The following is a 22,515-nucleotide window of genomic DNA, read 5'->3' as shown; positions in this document are numbered from 1 at the left end:
AAGGGAGGGAGGGGAGGGGAGGAGAGTGAGGGGAGGAGAGGGAGGGAGGGAGGGCACAGTGAGCATGAGAATAGTTTCACTGGGTGTCACTCAGCAGTTTCTTTTTGACAGCCGAACCCTCGTTAAAATCCTGCAGTGGTCTCTAGATAACAAAAGCTTTATTTACTGTTCACTTCTGCAGGGGAAGGCAATCCTAGCTTTGAGTCCCTCTTGGTCTCTACTGGCCACTCCCAGGAGCCGGTGCCGTCTAATGTTATGGAATGTCTGGCAGTGCCCTTGTCTTTAAAGATGTGAACATGTTTTCATGAGAGGGAACCTCTATGACTAATAAGACAAATAAGAGAATAACCCCTTATGTTTGTATCATGTTTTAAAGTGTAGGGAGCACTTCAAGGCAATCACTCCCTCATCCTCATGACAATCCATGTAGGGCCGACAGTTCAAGTACTATCATTTCTAATGAACAGATGAGGAAACACGGGCTTAAAGAAGTTAGATGGCCTGCTCAACTTGCAATGCTGGTCAGTGGTAGGCTAGGACTAGACCCTAAGTCTGAGTGGCTCCATGGCCTCTGCTCTATCTTCTGTACTGTGCAGCTTCTGCCAATGCCCACAGGCCCAAGCCTCACATAACTCAGGGTCGAATGATACAACGTGAAGCTCAGGGACTAAGCAAACTTCTTATCAAGAGTCTCTAGGAAGAAGCCTCTGGTCTCTCAGCTTCCTCTCACTGAAGACTCTACACAAATTAAAACCCTGCTGAGACATCACAGAACCAGTTAGAAGCAGAGCACTTGCCCCTTCTTGCCACTGCTCAGGAATGGCATCTACAACGTGTATGTATGTGAGGGAGTTGTCTACAACCCACCAGAAAGGTCTCCGACTTTCCAACTTGGATCAGTTACTTCATCTCATCATTTTCATCTTTTCCACCACCATTCAAACTAAAAAAAAGCGTAAAGAGCTTCAGCATGAAGTGTATTACAATTACTTTATTTATTTTTTTGAGATGGAGTCTCACTCTTGACACCCAGGCTGGAGTGCAATGGCACAATTTGGCTCACCAACCTCCGCCTCCCGGGTTCAAGTGATTCTCCTGCCTCAGCCTCCTGAGTAGCTGGGATTACAGGCAAGTGCCACCATGCCCAGCTAATTTTGTATTTTGAGTAGAGATGGGGTTTCACCACATTAGCCAGGCTGGTCTTGAACTCCCAACCTCAGATGATCCACCTGCCTCGGCTTCCCAAAATGCTGGGATTACAGGTGTGAGCCACTGTGCCTGGCCAAAAAACATTTTTTAATTAAATAAAATATATAGAGAGATGGAGTCTCTCTATGTTGCCTAGGCTAGTCTCAAACTCCTGGGCTCAAGTGGTCCTCCTGCCACAGTCTCCCAAAGTGCTAAGGTAACATGCATAAGCCACTCACTGCACCCAGCCTTCAAACAGATTTTCCTTCCCACCTTTTTCCTTTCCCCCTCCATTCCTGCCACATAGAGGACCCTGGTGACCCCAGTGTGAATTCTCAGCAGGCAGCAACGTGTATTAGAAAGACCATGGGGGCTGGAGTCTGCAAGTCTGGAAAGCAAAACTGACTGTGTGACTTTATTAACATCTGTGAGATTCAGTTTCTTCATCTCCAAAACAGAGATAATATCACCTACCTCACAAGAGTCAATGGCAAACCTAACTTAAAAAATGGACAAAGGATTGGAATAGACATTTCTCCAAATAAGACATGCAAATGGCCAAAGAGCACATCAATAGATGCTCAATATCACTGGCCATCAGGAAAGTGCAAATCAAAACCACAATGAGGCTGGGCATGGTGGCTCATACCTGTAATCCCAGCACTTTGTGAGGCTGAGGCAGGAGGATTGCTTGAGCCCAGGAGTTCAACACTAGGCTGGGCAACGTGGAGAGACCACATCTCTACAAAAAATTTTAAAAATTAGCCGGGGGCTGTGGTGGCACATGCCTGTGGTTCCAGCAACTCAGGAGGCTGAGGTGGAGGATCCCTTAAACCCAGGAAGTCAATGCTGTAGTGAGCCATGATCACACCATTGCACTCCAGCCTGGAGGACAGAGCAAGACCCTGTCTCAAAAAATAAAATAAGATTCAATTTATATTTAATGTCCAGATCAGGCAAATCTATGGAGACAGAAAGTAATTACTGGTTGCCAGGGGCTGGTAATAGTTGAGGAGAAATGGAGAGTGACTGATAATGAATATGAGGTCTTTTTATGGCATGATAAAAATGTTCTAAAATTAATTGTCATGATAGTTTGCACAACTCTTGTGAATATACTATATAAACCATTGAGTTATATACTCTAAATGGTGAAGTGCATATAGAACCAAAAAAGAGCCTAAACAGCCACAGCAATCCTAAGCAAAAAGAACAAAGCCAAAGGTATCGGATTACCTGACTTCGAACTATACTACAAGGCTACAGTAACCAAAACAGCATGGTACTGTACAAAAACAGACACACACACCAATGGAACAGAATAGAGAACCCAGAAATAAAGCCACACACCTATACCCAACTGATCTTCAACAAGGTCAACAAATATAAGCAACGGGGAAAGGGTTCCCTATTCAATAAATAGTGCTGGGATAACTGGCTATTCACATGCAGAAGAATGAAGCTGGACCTCTACCTCTCACCACACACAAAAATCAACTCAAGATGGATTAAAGATTTAAGTGCAAAACCTAAAACTATAAAAATCCTAGAAGAAAACCTAGGAAATACCCTTTGGGACATCAGCCTTGGCAAAGAATTTATTACTAGGTCCTCAAAAGCAACTGTCACAAGAACAAAAATTGACAAATGGGACCTAATTAAATGAAAGAGCTTCTGCATAGCAAAACGAACTATCAACAGAGTAAACAGACAACTTATAGAATGGGAGAAAATATTTGCAAACTATGCATCTGACAATGGTCTAATATCCAGAATCTATAAGGAACTTATGTGGGATTTTTGTCTGTTTTGTTTTGTTTTGAGATAGAGTCTCACTTTGTCACCCAGGCTGGAGTACAATGGTGTGACCTTGGCTCACTGCAACTTCCGCCTCCCAGGCTCAAGTGAGTCTTCTGCCTCAGCCTCCCACATAGCTGGGATTACAGGCATGCACCACCACACGAGGCTAATTTTTGTATTTTTAGAAAATCCTGTTTTCTAAAACAGGGTTTCACCATGTTGGCTAGGCTGGTCTTGAACTTCTGATCACAGGTGATCCACCTGCCTCGGCCTCCCAAAGTGCTGGGCTTACAGGTGCGAACCACCACACCTGGCCAAGAAGCTATAAGGAAGTTAACTCAACAAGCAAAAAATAAATCCCATTTACAAAATGGGCAAAAGACAAGGACATTTCTCAAAAGAAGACATACAAGCAACCAACAAACATATGAAAAAATGTTCAACATCATTAATCATCAGAGAAATGCAAATCAAAACCACAATGAGATACCATCTCACGCCAGTCAGAATGGCTCTTATTGGTGAGGCTGTAGAGAAAAGAGAATGCTTATACACTGTTGGAGGGAATGTAAATTAGTTCAGCCACTATGGAAAGCAGTTTGGAGATCTCCCAGAGAACTTAGAACTACCATTCGACCCAGCAATATCATTACTGGGTATATATCCAAAAGAAAACAAATTGTTCTACCAAAAAGAAACATGCACTCATATGTTCATCACAGCACTATTCACAATAGCAAAGACACAGAATCAATCTAGGTGCCCATCCATGGTGGACGGAATAAGGAAAACATGGTACTATTCCATGTGATACTACATGGCATACTACACAGCCACAAAAAAGAATGAAATCATGTCCTTTGCAGCAACATGGATGCAGCTGGAAGCCATCATCCTAAGCAAATTAACACAAGAACAGAAAACCAAATACTGCATGTTCTCACTTATTATTATTAATTTTTTGAGATGGAGTCTCTCTCTGTCGCCCAGGATGGAGTGCAGTGACACAATCTAGGCTCACTGCAACCTCTGCCCCCTGGATTCAAGCAATTCTCGTGCCTCAGCCTCCCGAGTAGCTGGAACTATAGGCTACTCGCACCACCACAACCGCATAATTTTTATACTTTTAGTAGAGTCGGAGTTTTGCCATGTTGGCCAGGCTGGTCTTGAACTCCTGACCTCAAGTGATCCACCTGCTTCGGCCTACCAAAGTTTTCGGATTACAGGCATGAGCCACTGTGTCCAGCCTGTATGTTCTCCCAAAGTGCTGGGATTACAGGCATGAGCCATTCTGCCCGGCCGACATGTTCTCACTTGTAAGTGGAAGCTAAACAATGGGTACTCATGGACATAAAGATGGCAACAATAGACACCAGGGACTCTTAGAGCAGGGAGGGATGAAGGGGGGCAAGGGTTGAAAAACTATTGGATACTATGTCTAGTACCTGGGTGATGGGATCAATTACACCCCAAACCCCAGCATCATGCAATATACCCAGGTAACAAACCTGCACATGTAGGCCCTGAATCTAAAATAAAAGTTGAAATTAAAATAGATTTGATACAAAATGTTTTAAAAAAAGAAATGAGGCAGGAAATCTAGTGAGGTATGAGAGGAGGGGAAGAGAAGCTTTTCTATTTAAAGCTCTTGTATCATTCATTTTCTTTCTTTTTTTTATTGATATATAATTCACATTCCATAAAAACAAATGGTGAATTGTATAGTATGTAAATTAAATCTTAATAAAGCTGTTAGGTTAAAAAATATATGTAAGAAGATGAGCATATTGCCTGGCATGTAGTAAGGACTCAATAAATGGTAATAAATTTATTATTGTATCCTTTCCTCTTACTGATGTCATTCCAATACTGGCCAGAATCACCTCTAACACTAACACTGTAGAATCTTTCAGGCTCATTCCATACTAGTGCGGCCCATTTCATACTAGTGGAGAGTCACAGGTGAGTCCTGAAGGCTAACATCCCACAACTAAGAGTCTTCCTCCAATACTCAGATAAGTAAATATACAACAGAACAGTAAGAAAATAATGGTTCCATTTATTGAACACGCACTATGTGCCCAGGTACTGTGCCAGGAACTTTACGACTATTCTCACAAGAACCCTACTAGGCTGTTACATTATTATTCCTATACAATAAATGAAGAAACTGGCACTTAGAGAAGTTTTGTATCTTATAAAGTCACACTGGCAGTCACTGACTGAGCTGGAGAGTTCAACTCCAAGGCTTATAACTCTTTTTCTCTAAGTGATTACATGGTTTTATTACGCTTTCTCTTATTTATGTACACTTTACCCACACTTTACAATTCAAGCATCTTGATTTTCACTGATCTCCCTTTCCTCTATGCTTTCTGTTTACATCAAATTAGTCAACATTTCCTTTTACATAGTCTTGTGTGTTCTCAGATTGTTTCATGTGTATTCTGTTAAGCATGGCAGGTTGCTTAACAAACACTTCTTTAGTAAACGGATGTTAAGCTTGTCTCCCCAGGCAGGAAACAGGTTCCTGATGGACACACACTGTGTCTTCAACACGTCTTTATCCTTTATATAGAGAAGGCACTCATGGTCACCTAGGCTGGCCGATGGCTGGAGGACTATCCCCTACTTGAAAATGATTCTCACAGACATGGTTTCTGTCCATGGACTGGAAGTTTTCTCCTTAGGAATAGGACCTCACCTCATTGTCAACCCATTCTAGTGTAGCATCGGGGCTCAGAATAGAGTTGATGAATTAAAGACTGGGTCAACAATACTTATTCCACTGGAGACACCTCAAGGGCAGCCTTCCCACAGTGACCCCAAACCCATTCTCTCTCACCTCCATGAAAGGGAAGGGGTAGACCAGGAAGGATGGCAAGGAACTTGAAGAAGACAGGCTATCGTCCCTGCCTGTGGCCATGACAGTCAGTGCAGCATCCTCTCTAGCTCAGGACCCTTCTTTTTAGTGCAGACCCAGGGAGTGCTTTCCAGAGCCCACATCTCACCTTCCCATCACCAAATTCATAAAGTGGGGCAAACTTAAGAATCTGTTACTCGGTTATCTACAGACCCATCAAAACTCTGTTTTAACCTTCTCTATTTCCTACCTCTCCTCACTCTCAGAGTAGTGACATGCTCACAAGTATCTAGATTCCCTTAGATTTGTCCTATAAGTACCCTGAGGTCACCCTCTTCCCTCTCCTCTCCCACCCTCATCCTATCCAAAGCAGCATTCTTCGAGCTCCACGGATTCTCTGGGGCAGGGCTGGCAACAAGAAGAAGGTGGCGGCTCTTTGCCTCTCGGCAGATATGCTACTTGGTTGGTCAAACTTGGTTCCTCTGTGTTACCCATCTGTACACCTGCTTGCCTCTCCTCTGCCTTTTCTTCAAGATGTTAAAAACTCGCAATAAAAAACAAATACAAAATGCTGTAATTAATAGCCAATTCCAAGCCAACCCAGCATCTCTACTAATAAACCTCAATACTTGCAAAAAGAACAATAAATTCTGCCCCTCTCTGGTTCTGAGGTGGTCTCTTTTATATAGTCTGTGTGTGTATGTATGTGGGTAAGTGTGTCTACATATATATATTTTTTCCTTTATTTCCCATCCAGGGAGGGGCAGAATAATGAACTGCGTGCGTCAGGGAAGATGAATCTGAGATACTAGGGAGCAGTGCAGTAAAAAGATTAAAGTGTTATTATTGTTGGGTTTTTTTCCCCCATGGTCCATTGTGACAGCTCGACCGTCATCTGTAAAAAATGTCTCAGCGAGAGATAATCATCGGAAACTCAATAAAGCGTCAGGGGGAGCCTCAGCCCCTATCAATCACTAGGTGCCTGGAAAATTTCAGCCCTCTGTCTCCCTTCCTGCTATCCATATAAATGTCTCTAATATATTTTGTGTGGTGTGTGGGACCCATCCCTGATTTGGAACTTTTGATGAAAAAATATTTATACACAAAATATGTAAATCGGTTAAAAATCATAAGACTAGTTCTTTGCCACCCAATTCTGTTTTTTCTTATTTTTATAAATGCATCAAATTTATTCTGTTTAATAAAACATGTCAACTAGTCTATCTCTCTCTCCTAGGACACAGACAGATACACACACACACACACACACACACACACACAGAGTTTGGAGGGCTAAAAGGATGGAAATAATCAACCTAACTGGCTGATTCATTTAATCATGCAGTTGGCCAAAATGTATCCTGGTAACTCTACGGTGGCCAGAACCAGAACTATGGAGAAATGACATGTAGAAACATTGGCCACGGAGTGTGACAAGGCTCTGAGTGAGCCTGGACAAGGATGAGGAAGGGGCTGTGACATTATTAAAAATAATAAATTGCCCACACAGCTTTTGGCCTGGCAGATTCCCAAGCCTTTGGACAAGCCAGAGATCTGAGCTGACTAAGCTGTGGGCACATGCAGGCTGATATGGTTGTTGGGTCTTATATAAGAGTAGGAGATAGTTCTGCTGGCATTTGACAGCCTCACTCTGCCTCAGTTTCCTTTATTATAGGGTTACTACCTATATTATAGGGTTACTGTGAATACAAAGTAAGTATCAATCAATATTATCTGCTACTCTTGCAGCTATCACCATCGTCATCTCATTATCACCTCCCTCTGTTTCTCTATCCTGAAAGGCATCAATTCCTGCAGTGCCCTCTCCTTCAGGACCTTCAAGGCTCTTCTCTGTCTAAAGGATAAAGTCCAAGAGTCTTGATCTGGCCCTACTCTACTAATGTTGCATCTTTATTGCTCATCACTCTCTAAGATGAATCTTCTGCTGTGTGCATGCTTCACCCTAACATGTTCACCTACCAGCGTGAAACATAATTTTTCTGTTTCTCATATCTGAGTGGTTTTTTTGTTTTTTGAGACAGGGTTTTGCTCTATCACCCAGGCTGGAGTGCAGTGGCGTGACCATGGCTTACTACAGCCTTGATCTCCTGGGCTCAGGCAATCCTCCTGTCTCAGCCTCCTGAGTAGTTGGGACCACAGGCACATACCTGGCTAATTAAAAAAAATATATTGGGCAGGGCATGGTGGCTCATTACTAATCCTGACACTTTGGGAGGCCGAGGCAGAAAGATCACCTGAGCTCAGGAGTTTAAGACCAGCCTGGGCAACATGGTGAAACCCCATCTCTACTAAAACACAAAAAAGTTGCCGGGCATGGTGGCACATGCCTGTAATCCCAACTACTCAGGAGGTTGAGGCATGGGAACTGCTTGAACCCAGGAGGTGGAGGTTGCACTGAGCTGGGATCATGCCATTGTACTCCAGCCTGGGCGGCACAGCAAGACTCTGTCTCAAAAATAAAAAAATAAAATAAAATAAAATAAAATAAAATAAAATAAAATAAAATAAAAGTTGTGTAGAGACGGGGTTTCACAATGTTGCCCAGGCTGGTCTTGAACTCCTGGGTTCAAGCAATCCTTCTGCTTCAGCCTCCCAAAGTCTTGGGATTACAGGCATGAGCCACTACACTCGACCACTCTGTATGTTTTGAACATAGCACACCCCTTCTCTACTCACATTCAATTGCACCCACCTGTCAACCCTCCATACAGCTGTCCAAAACCTTCCGATACTTTGAGGCTCAAATGTCATTTTATTTCCTTGACTTCTTCAGCCAGAGATTCTCTTCTCTAAGCTCTTGCGGTCCTTGCTATCTGTACCTCTGACTGGACCCTTTGTCAAATATTGTCTTGGTAATGTCTTAAGTCTTTATTATTACTAATTACTGTTCTTGCAAGCACCTTATATTTGCATAATGCCTTGTATTTTCTCAAGCGCTTTCATAAGTCCTCCAATTTGGGCCTTACAATAAGCCTATGGTGTAGGAACTATTATTCTCTACAGATGAGAAAATCAAGCTCAGAGAGCAAAAAAGAATTGCCAAGATCACACAATTAGGTAATGGCTAAGCCATTCCTTGGACTCTAAATACTATTTGGCTCTTTGAGGGTAATAGTTTGCTACCAGAGAAAAGCGTTTGGAAGGCAGTGTCAAAGACTGACATTCCGTTAAGAGTATAATGAGGAGGAGGATGTAGAAACAGAGGTTTACATTCACAGAATTTCTTCTATGTTCTAGGGTTTAGGTTAGGGGTAAATGTACCATACTACCTCTAACTCTCCCAATAACCTTTCTTTTACAAATAAGGAGACAGTGCCTCTGGCAGGTATAGAAAATCGCTCCAGGTGTCAGAGCTATTTAGTGTTCTGCACACACATAATACCATAGCTTAAACACACAGCCTCTCTAGGAGTGAAGCTTAAAGTGGCAAAATAAGATCTCTAGTAGGGAGGTGAAGGCCCAGATGAGTTTTTTAAGCAGTTCAAGCACAAGACCACAACTAACACCTGTAGTCTAGATCATGCTTTCCAAAGGGTCGGAGCCTATTAGAAATGCAAAACCTCGGGTCCCACCCCAGACATACTCAATCAGAATCTGAGGGTAGGGTCCAGGAACCTGTGTTAACAAGCTCTCTAGGGGATTCTTATTTCCTTAGGAGCCTTATTGTTCTCAGCTGAGTTTTTGCTTTCCGAGGGCATGCATTCTCTCTGCTATGCTTGGGTTAGGCTGGGCACACAGTGGGTGCTGGGTAGTTAACTTATACTGAGTAAAAAAGATAGTCAGATGAGACCATCCTTGGCATGTACTGGGGAGGGGGAGAAATATTATACAGAGCAGTTCCATTACCGCCAGCAGGGAGTCCTAGCCATCTCCTGAACTCCAGGGCACTTGTCCACTGGTTTGTGATGTGCCGGCTTGCACCGTCCTGTCGCCCATCTGAAGACACAGAGATGGGAAGGTCAGCTGGAGCAGGCCAGGCCCTGCAGACCCTGGAGCTGTGGGAACGGGGCACTCAGGCTGGTGGAGTTGGTCCAAGTCCTCTACCCCCAGAAGGGCCCTATGCCAACCCAGCTTCTGCCCCACTCATCTTTATTCAGCTGCCACTTGGAGCTGAGAAGAGAAGCTGATTTATAGCCCGCTCTGGCTGCGTTTCTGCCGTGTTTTATTGTTTTAATTGTACATATGAGAGGCACTCAAAATGCTTGCTTGCATTTCTGACAGCCCCAGACACCCAATGTTTATAACAGTTACTTATAAGCAGCCAGCGGCATCCCGGGCTGGGTGACTTGTTTACTGTTACCACTAATTTATTACCTCCTCCATCTGAGGATTAGGGCCCCCACCCATCAGCCAGCCACAAGTGGAACACTCCTGGAGTGGGCATGGGTAGGGCTCAAGGCACTGAATGGAATGTGGTCGAGATCAGGGAATAGGTTGGCAGAGGAACAGCTATGATCCTCATACTTCTCTCCACATTTATTTCATCTCACAGACATTCTAAGCCACGCCCTCTGCTTTTTTCTTCTTCCCCGTCATTTTCATCCTCCAAAGCCCAACTCAAATTCCACTTCTTTTAAGAATATTACGTTGGGTGCAGTGGCTTACGCCTGTAATCCCAGCACTTTGGGAGGCTGAGGCGGGTGGATCACCTGAGGTCTGGAGTTAGAATCCAGCCTGGCCAACATGGTGAAACTCCATCTCTACTAAAGATACTAGTAAAATAAAAATAAAAATAAAAATTAGCCAGGCATGGTGGTGGTACCTATAATCCCAGCTACTTGGGAGGCTGAGGCAGGAGAATCACTTGAACCCAGGAGGCAGAGGTTACAATGAGCCAAGATCGTGCCATTGCACTCCAGTCTGGGCAATAAGAGCGAAACTCTGTCTCAAAAACAAAAAAACAAAACAAAACAAAAGAACATTACTTGCTCTGATAGTAAGCCTAGAGCTTTAAGAACATTAGAAATCACACGGTAGACAGGGGCACTGGAGGCCAGATAATCCAATGACCCATGGCAAGAATCCCCTTTACAGAATCCATGATGGGCAGATATCTCAGCTGTTAGCATCCCTTGAGTGGTGAGTTGCTCAATACCTCCCAGGCAGGCTTCCTGCTTTACACTTTGCCAAAAGCCATCTCCATAGAGAAATTCTGCATTAAATGTCACCGTGCTTTAAATATATATATGATTATCTCTAATCATCCTAACAACCCTATAAGATGGGTATTGTTATTACTACGTTACAGATGAGAAAACTGAAATTCAGAGACTTTAAGTCATTTACTCAAGATCACATATCTAGTGAGTAACAGAGCTTAGATGAATCATTCAGATATCTGGTACTGAAGCCCAAACTTTCTCTAGGACACCAATGTGCCTCTGAAGATGGCACTCTGAGGGCTGGAGAGAAAGGAAAGAACAATCAGGCCAACAAGATTTCCATACCAAGCACCCTTGGGCTACCTGAACCAGTAAGACTGCCCTCTACCCAGAAACACCAACGTTGACAAAAGTGGACCCAGCTGAGTAGGCTTCTTGCTAAAGAGCAATGCTCACATGACACAGGAGAAGAGTGAAACTAGGAATGGCATAACCAATGACAAAGTCTCAGCAAGGATGGCAAAGAAGTTTCTTTCCTCCCTAGGCTGTGTCTGTTCTCAGCAGGTAAAACGGACACAAAGCATCTTTGATACCTTTTAGTTTTCTTGCCTGGATCCTCTTTCCTGCTCACACCTTAAATGCTGGTATCCTGAGTAAAGGACTTGTTCTCCTACCACCCCCTCACTTTAAATACTTTCATTGGGCAATTTCGGTCACATCCATTGTTTTAACTCCCAAGCAAATGGAAAATACTCCTAAATCCCTGTCTCCTGCCAAACTACTCCTTTGAGCTCTCCAGACCCACATATCTAACTATTCACCCAAACTAGAAACTGAGGTGTCACCATGCATACCTCCTTTTCCATCAATTCTCACAATCCACTGAGTACTCAATCTTCTAATATTCTGCTAACATCTATTTACTGTATTCCCAAAGATCACCTTTAGGAATCTCCAGATATTTTAAATGTATTTTTGGAGGACAGGAGCATAGCTTCTTATCACATTCCCAAAGGAGTCCATTATCCCTAAAAAGTCAAGAACCATTGATAATCTTTCCCCTCCAATTCCTCCTCTACCCTGTCAGAATGGTCCATCTAAAATGCAAGTGTGAATTCGACATTGTCCTGCTTAAAATCCTTTAACGGCCTTCAGAATAGAGAATGAGCTCCCTAGAACTGCCTTACAAGGTCCTTCCCATGTGTAACCTTCTTCACTCTCTGGCCTTATTTCTTGTTGTTCTCCTCAATCCTGCAGCAGATGATTCCATCTGCTGTCATTCCCTAACCCCCACCCAATGCCTCTGCATACACTGTTCCCTCTGTCTGGAAGGTCCATCCCTCTTAGCCTTCCTGGCAATCTCCAACTCATCCTTAAGACCCAATTCAAGGTCACTTACCCTGTGACACTTCCCAGACACCAGTCTGCTCACTTCTCAGGTGGAGCTCACCACTACTTACATCAGTGCTGCCTACATATTTGTGCAGCTACCACTGCATTTATCACTCTGCATTGTGATTCCTTGTTTACAGGCTTGTCTCTGTAAATGACTGGGAGCACTGTTGAGGGGCTAGACTGTGTATAATCATTTATATAATCCCAGCAGCTGGCAGAGTGCCTGACATTCAGTAAGAACATGCTGAATTATACATAAATGAAACTAATAAGCAATTACAACTATAGAGCACTTTACAATCCACACATCACACATTTTATCTCTTGATATTCACAACAATACTAATATAGAAGAAAAGGAATGTATCATCGGAGGTTAGAGAGGTCTTTCCAAAGCCAAACTATACCTTTCTTCAGTACTAACTGCAGGCCAAGGGCCACAGAAATATCCATTAGAAATTAGTGAACTTCTTGGACTTAGCACTGACTCCATAGTCTACTATAACAGTGAAGGACTGTCCAACTTTCCTGAGCTTGTGACCTTCCTGTGAATTTGCCTAGACACACTCGAGGGAAAGGGAATTACAGCTCTTGTTCTACTCTACCTTCCTTACCCATCCCTACAAGTCAGGTAATTTTTCATGAAAAAGTCAATCCAATACAAAAATAAGAGAACTACAGGATTCTTTTGTTTGCATTTCATCCATGAGAATGAGTCAGAGCTGGGTATGGTGTCTTGCATACAATTGGCAGTCAATATATATTGGCTGAATGGCTAAAAAAATGAGGTTTCCTTAAACAGAAAAAGGAAAGACATGGTTAAGAAGATGCTAAAGGCTGAGGCTGATGAGAGAGAAGAGCCCTGAGATGATTCTAAAGGACTATCACTATCCAGGTCCAAGTCAGAACGTTCACTGCACCAAGTTGGACAGTATACCACATCTAAACCGATACACCCAGGAAAATAAAGCCAGCTGCCAGAAAACTGTGGCAGACAAAAGTAATCTAGAATTAAGAAAAAAAAAAAAAAAGGTGGAGAGGTAGATCTTGCAAGCCACAGTGAGTTTATCAACGATTCCTGACAAACTTCTAGGACGTTATTATTATTTTTTTAACAGTTGGTTGTTTTTGTTTTTGTTTTGAGACAGGGTCTTGCTCTGTCACCCAGGCTGGAGTGCAGTGGTGTGATCTCAGCTCACTACAACCTCTGAGTCCTGGGTTCAAGTGATTCTTGTGCCTCAGCCTCCTGAGTAGCTGGGACTACAGGCATGCACCACCACACCTGGCTAAGTTTTGTATTTTTAGTAGAAACGGAGTTTTGCCATGTTGGCCAGGCTGGTCTTGAACTCCTAGCCTCATGTGATCTGCTTGCCTCGGCCTCCCAAAGTGCTAGGACTATAAGCGTGAACCACAGTGCCCAGCATTTTGTACCAGTTCTTAAACACTTGGGTAATTACTGGGTACCAGTATGGGTTCCCTAAGAACAATAAATCAACATGCCAGAATAACCTGATTTCCTTTTCTGGAAAGGGTTATTAGACAAGAAAATAAGACAAATGCTAGAAACATTTTAATTTTAGCAAGAAATCTGGGGAAAAAGCTCTTAAAATTCTGTGAACAAAGCAGAGGAACGGAGGATGGAAAAGAATGAAAGTTGACAGAATTACACCTGAGAATGCTGAATAATGCATCAAAATTATCTTGATCATGTGCTCTAGGACCCTGTATTTAATAAAGTCCTTAAAAACATTTTAATCCAAGTAAAAGCATGATGGCAGGGGATCTTGTCTAACTCATCAGTGCTTAAAACACTACCTGGTACACAGGAATGTGATCAATAAATACTTTTGAATAAATAAGTGAATCCACAGAAAGCCTACTACTAAATTTGCAGATCATATGAAATAAGAAGAGATGGTTAATATTTTAATTGTTATTTCATAAGCGGACATGATAGCCTTTTCAAATATTTTTGTTGTCTATCTCTCCCTATCTACCTACCTACCCAGAATGTAGGCTGTCTGGCATAAGAGTTAAAAATAATCCAGAGGTTGGCCAGGAAAAAGAAAAGAAAAGAAAAGAAAAGAGAAAAGAAAAGAAAAGAAGAAAGAAAAAAAACTAAGAAAAATAAATTATGTAACCTTGAACTAGGAATGCAAAAAAAAATCATGTGGAGCAGGGTTGGCAAACTACAGCCTCTGGGCCAAATCCAGCAGGCTGTGTGTTTTTATAAATAACGTTTTCTTGAAACATAGCCACATAGATTTGTTTACTGTTTATGGCTACTTTTGTATCACAATGGTCAAGGTAAGTAGTCACAACTGAGATCAACTGGCCCACAAAGCTTAAATGTTTACTATCTGGCTCTTTCTAGAAAGTTTGCTGACTACTGATCTAGAATGTTGAATGTGAGTATCACCCTGGAGGTTACTATTAAAACATAAAGCTATAAAACATGAATGTGGCCGGGCGCGGTGGTTCACGCCTGTAATCCCAGCACTTTGGGAGGCCGAGGCGAGCAGATCATGAGGCCAGGAGATCGAGACCATCCTGGCTAACACAGTGAAACCCCGTCTCTACTAAAAATACAAAAAGTTAGCCAGGCGTGGTGGTGGGCGCCTGTAGTCCCAGCTACTGGGTAGGCTGAGGCAGGAGAATGGTGTGAACCCAGGAGGCAGAGCTTGCAGTGAGCTGAGATCTCGACACTGCACTCCAGCCTGGGCGACAGAGCGAGACTCCGTCTCAAAAAAGCAAAACAAAACATGAATGTACATCGTGGAGACCAGTGTGACAGCAGAAGTTGGACTAGATAGATGGCTTCATAGCTCTGAGATTCTGTGAAATAAAAAAAACGTTTAATGAGCCCTGCTAGAATCCTGACAGCAGATGAGAAGGCACTCAAAAGAATTCCCTCCTGTCTACCTGGCCCTGCCCTCTCAACAAATGCTCCACTTTGCTTTTTGGTGAGAGCACCTGTATTAGTTCATTTTCACACTGCTGATAAAGACATACCTGAAACTGGGAACAAAAAGAGGTTTAATTGGACTTACAGTCCTACATGGCCGGGGAGGCCTCAGAATCATGGCAGAAGGTAAAAGGCACTTCTTACATGGCAGCGGCAGGAGAAAAATGAGGATGAAGCAAAAGGGGGAAACCCCTAACAAACCCATCAGATCTCAAGAGACTTATTCACTATCACAAGAATAGCATGGGAAAGACTGGCCCCCATGTTTCAATTACCTCCCACTAGGTCCCTCCCACAACACATGGGAATTCTGGGAGATACAATTCAAGTTGAGATGTGAATAGAGACACAGCCAAACCATATCAGCACCTAAACTGAAGACAGAGCTGAGCACTGCAATGCTGCGCCTGAATGAGAACAGGATGGCCCATAAGCTGAGTCCCCACATATCAGGCTGCAAATAGAGGGCAAGGGTGTACTCATGAAATTCTCTGTTTAAAACATAAACACAATTCCTCCAGCTCAGTGGGGAATCCAAGGACACAAAGATTGTGGCCTGCACATGAGGAGGAAAGAAAGGACATATGGGTAGATGAGAGTTCAAATAACCATACAAAAGGCCAAGATCTAGAGAACATTCAAAAGAGCAGCTGAGGGCAGGTTGCAACTATTGTCAAGGACAGGGAAGCCTTTGTGGAGGATCTAGCGTTAGCAATGGAGCCTTAAGAGAAGGACTAGGTTTAGAGAGGTGAAAGGGAAGGAAGAGGGTAACTTCACACTTTACCTGGGCAGCAATGCCTTAATGCTCTTGGATACTCCTCTCACGCCACTGATTTGAGAAACCTTCTCCCTGGGGCAGCAACAACACCGCTACTCTGAGTTACCACATACCATGTCAGTCTCGCGGCCTTACAGCTCTGAAGGCTGAGCACACTGCTCCCCTTGGCTGAACTTCCCCCTAGGTCAGTGTTCTGGCTCTGGTAGTCAGAGAGGCTGTCTGTCCTCCTGGCATCACTGCTAACACTAAAGCAGCCACTGCTCAGCCACCCTGTTGCTGGCAATCTCAGAGGGATCTCAGCCTCTGTGAATGGTCCAGGACAAGGGGAAAGCAGTGGAGACAGTCTGGATAAACAAAAGCTCAAATGTAAAATACTCATTTCTGACTGCAGCCAAAGCAACCAGCTTTTTTTTCAACCCCACTTTGGATGAAGTACTCACCAGACACAACATAGACTGACTTGCTGAGGTACCCTCTAACAGACACATGATCAAGCCCTAGTGCAAACTCAAACATCCACCTTGCACATTCAGTCTCCAAGACTCACCCCACAGCCTCTTCATTCTGAAGTTCAAACCACCACCAACACAACATCCCAGACATCCCAGAGAAGGCACTGATGATGACCTCATTTTATAAGGATAGACATCAAGGCACAGAGAAGGTTCACTATTTGTCCTAGATCATAGAGCAAGCTGAGGGGATAGTCCCAGAGGCAGGATTGCATTTTACGTTTACGAGGGAGGAAAAGCAGTATTCAGAGTAGTATTATTTAGGGAATTCTGAGGCTGAGGAATCCAGTAAGGCTGTTGTCTAGTTCTGGGGCAGGAATGGGGCAAGGTAAGTCTGCAGGAAATAGGAGAGGAACAAATCCACATTCCACGCAGTTGCCTTAATTATTTTACTGAAAGGTGCTCCGTTGTCCACTCATCTGCAGCTCTACAGGCTGAAGCACTTTCAGGAAAACATCAGTTGAAATGTACTTCCTACCCCCAATTAGGTCATGAAATCAGGCCTCTATTTCTTTCCCCAAGACTTCTTCTAAAGTGACATAAAGTTAGAGCCAAGGGACTGTGAAAAGCAGCTGTTCCAAGCCCTTTGAGTTCTTCATGAGTCCACAGAGGTAAAGAACATGCTGCAGGCTTTCACTCTGAGTTGCTGGTAGAGCTGACACCACAGAGCAAGACTGCATGAAAGACACAAGAGGAGAGCTCTCAGAGAAGCAGGACAGCCCACCCTTACCTTCCAAAGAATGGATTCCCTGTTCCTTGGCGGTCTTGTAAACACTGCTGAAATCATCTCCAAGGTTTGGATCAGCCCCGGCAGCAAGCAGGACCTGGACCACACTAGAAGAAAGCACAAAGACAGAAGTGTCAAAAGCAAGAAAGGCCCAGGAGGTACAGACCTAGATCTGGAAGCATGTTTGGGGACTCATGTGAGTGATACAGTGGAAAAAAAACCATGAACTCTGGGAGTGTAAAAGACAAGGATAGGAAAGGCAGCGATAGGAAATCTTAGCTGGATGCAGTGAATAATGACTGTAATCCCAGCACTTTGGGAGGCCAAGACGGGAGGATTACTTGAGTCTAGGAGTTCAAGACCAGTTTGGGCAACACAGTGAAACTTCATTAAAAAAAAAAAAAAGGCAGCAGCCTCTGAAACTTACCAGCTGAGAAGCTTGGGACAAGTTACTTAACATCTTTCTAAGGCCCAGTTTCCACAATTATAAAATACAAACTGTTTATCCAACAATTACTTATCAAATGCCTACCATGTTCTAGTCCCTGTTCCAGCTGCTGAGGTCTGTGACCTCGAGGAGCTAGGGCCAGTCTGCTGAGAAAACCAATAATTAAGTATAAAGTTACAGCTCAAAGTGTGGTAAAGGTTACTACAGGAGAAACGTGCAGCAGAACAAGAAACAGGATCAAGAAAACCCTTACGGCATCAGCAAGATGGCAGAACAGGACTCCCCAGCACTTGCTCCCCAGCAGAAACATCAATTTGAACAATTATCCACAGGCAAAAATACCTTCACAAGAGCTAAGTAAACCAAATGAGAGATTACAGCACCTGGGCATAGCACAGGGGTAAAGAAAAGGTTACCTACAGAGAGTAGGAAGACAGTTTCCCCTTACCCATATCACCCCTCCCCCAACTCCAGGCGGTACACATGGAGAGAGTTACACTCATGGGGGCAGGAGAGGGAAGTGAGGGCTGGACTTTGCCTTAGACCCTGAATCCAGGCCCACCCCAGTAAAACTCAGTGCCTGGAAGGCTCCCAAACTCCTGGTGGTTACCCTCAGACTAAGCCTCTAGCCTCCCTGGTGCCAGGACATACCCCACAGCCCCAGGCTCCAGATCTGCCTCCTAGCCAGACCCACCTTAGCAGCCCCAGACTCTGGCCCTAGTGCCAGGCCAGCCCCAGCAGTCATGGGCTCTGGGCCCACCCTAACACGAGCCCAGCCCCTACAGTCTCAGGCTTCAGGCCCGCCTTGCAGATTCAATCTCTAGGCCCATCCTAGAGCCAGGGTAGCCTTGGTGGCCCAGGGCTCTAGACTTCCCCCAGAACTGGCTGGGGCATGAATCCAGGCTTCAGGTCTGTCCTAGCACCAGGTCGGCCTGACAGCCTTAGTTATCAGGCCTATACCAGCAGACCCAGCCTCCAGGTCCACCCCAGGCTCCAGCCCAGCCCACAGCTAAGTTAGTCCACACAGCCCAGAGCTTTAGGCCTGCCCTAGCACCAGGTCAGTACCCCTGGCCTCAGGCACTGGGCCAGCACCTGCAGACACAGGCTCTAGGCCTGCTCGGTTTCACACCAGTCCCTGTGGCCCCACATTTCAGGCCAGCTCTAGCAGCCCCCAGGCCCATCCCAGTAGACCCAGTACTGAGCTGGCTCCCACAAATCCAGACTCCAGGATAGCCCCCGTGGACCCAGGTCACAGGCTGGCCCTCATTGCCCTAGTACCCAGGCTAGCCCTCACAGACCTACACCCTCTGGGGCAGTACTGCATATCCAGGCTCTAGACCATCACCCACAGACCCAGGCTCCGTGCCTGCCCAGGAACAGGCCAGCCCAGGCTCCAGGCCAGTCCCATGCCACAGACTTCAGTGAACCCAAAGTCTAGGCCTGCTCCAGCAGATCTGAGGTCCAGACCCACTCCGATAGATGCCAGTAACAGCCTGGCCCCCATGGACTGAGACTCCAGGACCATCCCTATATACCCACATTCCAGGCCAGCCCTTGTGGACCCAGGGCCCAGGCCCAATCCCCATAAACTAAGGCTCCAGGTCTGCTCCAATACCAGACCAACCCCTGTGGACTCAGGCTCCAGGCCCATCCACTTGGACACAGGTGCCAGGTCAATCCCAATGACTAACCATTCCCTGCAGATTCAGGCTCAAGGTCTATCCCATCACAAGGTCAGTCCCTGTGTACTTAGGCTTCAGGCTGGCCCCCACAGATACAGGCTCTAGGCCCACCCCTGTGGTCCCAATCAACAGGTCCACTCCAATGGCACCAGGCTCCAAGCTCAACCCTAAGGACCCAGGCACCGGGTCAGCTCACCTGCTGACCTATGCACCAGGCCAGCCTGCCTGAGGACTCTAGCACCAAGCTCATTCATGAACCACACAAGACAGCCTGTCCCGAATCTCTGGACAGGCTGAATGATGAAGGGCTTTCCCAGGCAAAACCAATCTGCAAAGACTGGAGTAAGTCCCTACTTTTTCACATGTTCAGACACCAAAGTATGGCCACAAGAATCAAGAACAATCAGGGAAACTTGATCCCACCCAAAGAACAAAATGAAGGACCAGTAACCAACCCTAAAGAAATGGATATTCATGACCTGCTTCACAAATAATTCAAAATAATTGTTTTAAGAAAGTTCAGCAAACATTAAGAAAATATAGAGAAACAATTTAACAAAATCAGGAAAACAATAAATATTCCAAACAAATTTAAGAGATTGAAATTATGTTTTTAAAAAACATCAAAAGAAATCCTGGCGCTGAAAAATATAATGAATCAAATGAAACTGCAATATAGAGCATCAACAGCAGAACTGAAAAGCAGAAGACAGAATATGTGAACTCAAAAATGAGCTATTTGAAAATAGGAAGACGAATGGCTTCCAATAAGATTCAGTCCAAATAAGACTACACCAAGACATATTATAATCAAACTATCAAAAATTAAAGACAAAGAAGGATTGTGAAAGCAGTGAGAGCAAAAAAGCAAGTAATATATAAGGGACTTCCAATAAGGCTGACAGTGGATTTCACATTATAAATCTTATAGGCCAGGAGAGAACAGGATGATAAATTCAAAATGTTGAATGAAAAAAAACCCTGTCAACTAAGAAGACTATACCCAGCAAAACTATTCTTCAGAAATCAAGGAAAGATAAAGACTTTCCCAGAGAAATAAAAGCCGAGGGGGTTTATCACCACGAGACCTGTCTTATATTTCTTAGACAGGTCTGATGGTGATAAATTTACAAGAAATGCTAAAGAGAGTGCTTCATGTTGAAAGAAAAGGATGCTAATTAGCAACACAAAAACACGAAAGTATAAAACTCACTGGAAGCCTTAGAAACATGCTGAAACCCCATCTCCACCAAAAACAGACAAATACAAACATTAGCCAGGCATGGTGTTACATGCCAGTAGTCTCAGCTACTTGGGAGGCTGAGGTAGGAAAATCACTTGAGCTTGGGGGGCAGAGATTGTAGTGAGCTAAGATCAACCACTGCACTCCAGCCTGGGTGACAGAATGAGACTCTATCTCAAAACAAACAAAACACCCGATAAACCTCACTGGTAATGGTAAGCACATAGTCAAATTCAGAATACCATGATACTGTAAATGGTGGTAAGTAAATCACTTTTATCTTTAGTATTAAGATCAAAATACAAAACTGCTAAAAATAATAATAGCTACAATAATTTGTTAAGGGATATATAATACAAAATATGTAAATTGTGACACTAAAAATACAGAATATGTTTGTGGCGGGTGTGGAATAAGTGTAAAGTAACCACAAAGCAAAGCCTAAAGTAGATTCATAAAAGGTAAAAAGTAAGGAATATAAGTATACTACTAAAGAAAATCACCTAATGGGGGGCAGTTCCAAGACGGCCAAATAGGAAGAGCTCCAGCCTCCAGCTCCCAGCGTGAGTGACACAGAAGACGGGTGATTTCTACATTTCCAACTGAGGTACCAGATTCATCTCACTGGGGAGTGTCAGACAGTGGGTGCAGGACAGTGGGTGCAGCCCAACAAGCGAGAGCCCAAGGCACCGCCTCAACCAGGAAGCGCAAGGGAGAAGGGAATTCCCTTTCCTAGACAAGGGAAACCGTGACACACAACACCTGGAAAATCGGGTCACTCCCACCCTAATACTGTGCTTTACAAAGGGTCTTAGCAAACGGCACACCAGGAGATTATATCCTACGCCTGGCTCAGAGGGTCCCATGCCCATGAAGCCTCCCTCATTGCTAGCACAGCAGTCTGAGATCTAACTGTAAGGCAGCAGCAAGGCTGGGGGAGGGGGGCCCGCCATTGCTGAGGCTTAGGTAGGTAAATAAAGTCCCTGGGAAGCTCGAACTGGGTGGAGCCCACCACAGCTCAAGGAGACCTGCCTGCCTCTGTAGACTCCACCTCTGGGGACAGGGCATAGGCAAACAAAAGGCAGCAGAAACCTCTGCAGATGTAAATGTCTCTGTCTGACAGCTTTGAAGGGAGTAGTGGTTCTCCCAGCATGGAGTCTGAGATCTGAGAACAGACAGACTGCCTGCTCAAGTAGGTCCCTGATCCCCGATTAGCCTAACTGGGAGACATCCTCCACTAGGGGCAGACTGACACCTCACACCTCACACCTCACATGGCCAGGTACACCTCTGAGACAAAGCTATCAGAGGAACGATCAGACAGCAACATTAGCCGTTCAGCAATATTCACTTTTCTGCAGCCTCCGCTGCTGATACCCAGGCAAACAGGGTCTGCACTGAACCTCAAGCAAACTCCAACAGACCTGCAGCTGAGGGTCCTGACTGTTAGAAGGAAAACTAACAAACAGAAAGGACATCCACACCAAAACCCCATCTGTATGTCACCATCATCAAAGACCAAAGGTAGATAAAACCACAAAGATGGGGAAAAAGCAGTGTAGAAAAGCTGGAAATTCTAAAAATCAGAGCGCCTCTCCCCTTCCAAAGGAACACAGTTCCTCGCCAGCAACAGAACAAAGCTGCTTGGAGAATGACTTTGATGAGCTGAGAGAAGAAGGCTTCAGACAATCAAACTTCTCTGAGCTAAAGGAGGAAGTACGAACCCAGCACAAAGAAGCTAAAAACCTTGAAAAAAGATTTGACGAATGGCTAACTAGAATAACCAATGTA

At 44.4% G+C, this 22,515-nt stretch overlaps 1 protein-coding gene across 4 annotated transcripts in view; it reads right to left on the bottom strand.

Moving 5' to 3' along the window:
- The window catches only part of CLPB (ClpB homolog, mitochondrial AAA ATPase chaperonin), a 150,470-nt gene that overhangs the window by 70,248 nt on the left and 57,707 nt on the right, over positions 1 to 22,515 (bottom strand). For 3 of the 4 annotated variants that reach the window (XM_011993659.1, XM_011993660.1, XM_011993661.1), the window contains one exon: positions 17,355 to 17,458. In XM_011993659.1, coding sequence (XP_011849049.1) covers positions 17,355 to 17,458 — 104 coding nt within the window. Of the gene's footprint in view, positions 1 to 9,718; positions 9,809 to 17,354; positions 17,459 to 22,515 lie in introns of all 4 variants that reach the window. The other variant, XM_011993658.1, reaches the window with a different exon arrangement.

Source organism: Mandrillus leucophaeus, unplaced genomic scaffold (assembly GCF_000951045.1).
Source record: "Mandrillus leucophaeus isolate KB7577 unplaced genomic scaffold, Mleu.le_1.0 Scaffold432, whole genome shotgun sequence".
NCBI classification, from domain to species: Eukaryota; Metazoa; Chordata; class Mammalia; order Primates; family Cercopithecidae; genus Mandrillus; species Mandrillus leucophaeus.
This window is presented reverse-complemented; position numbering and strand designations above follow the sequence as displayed.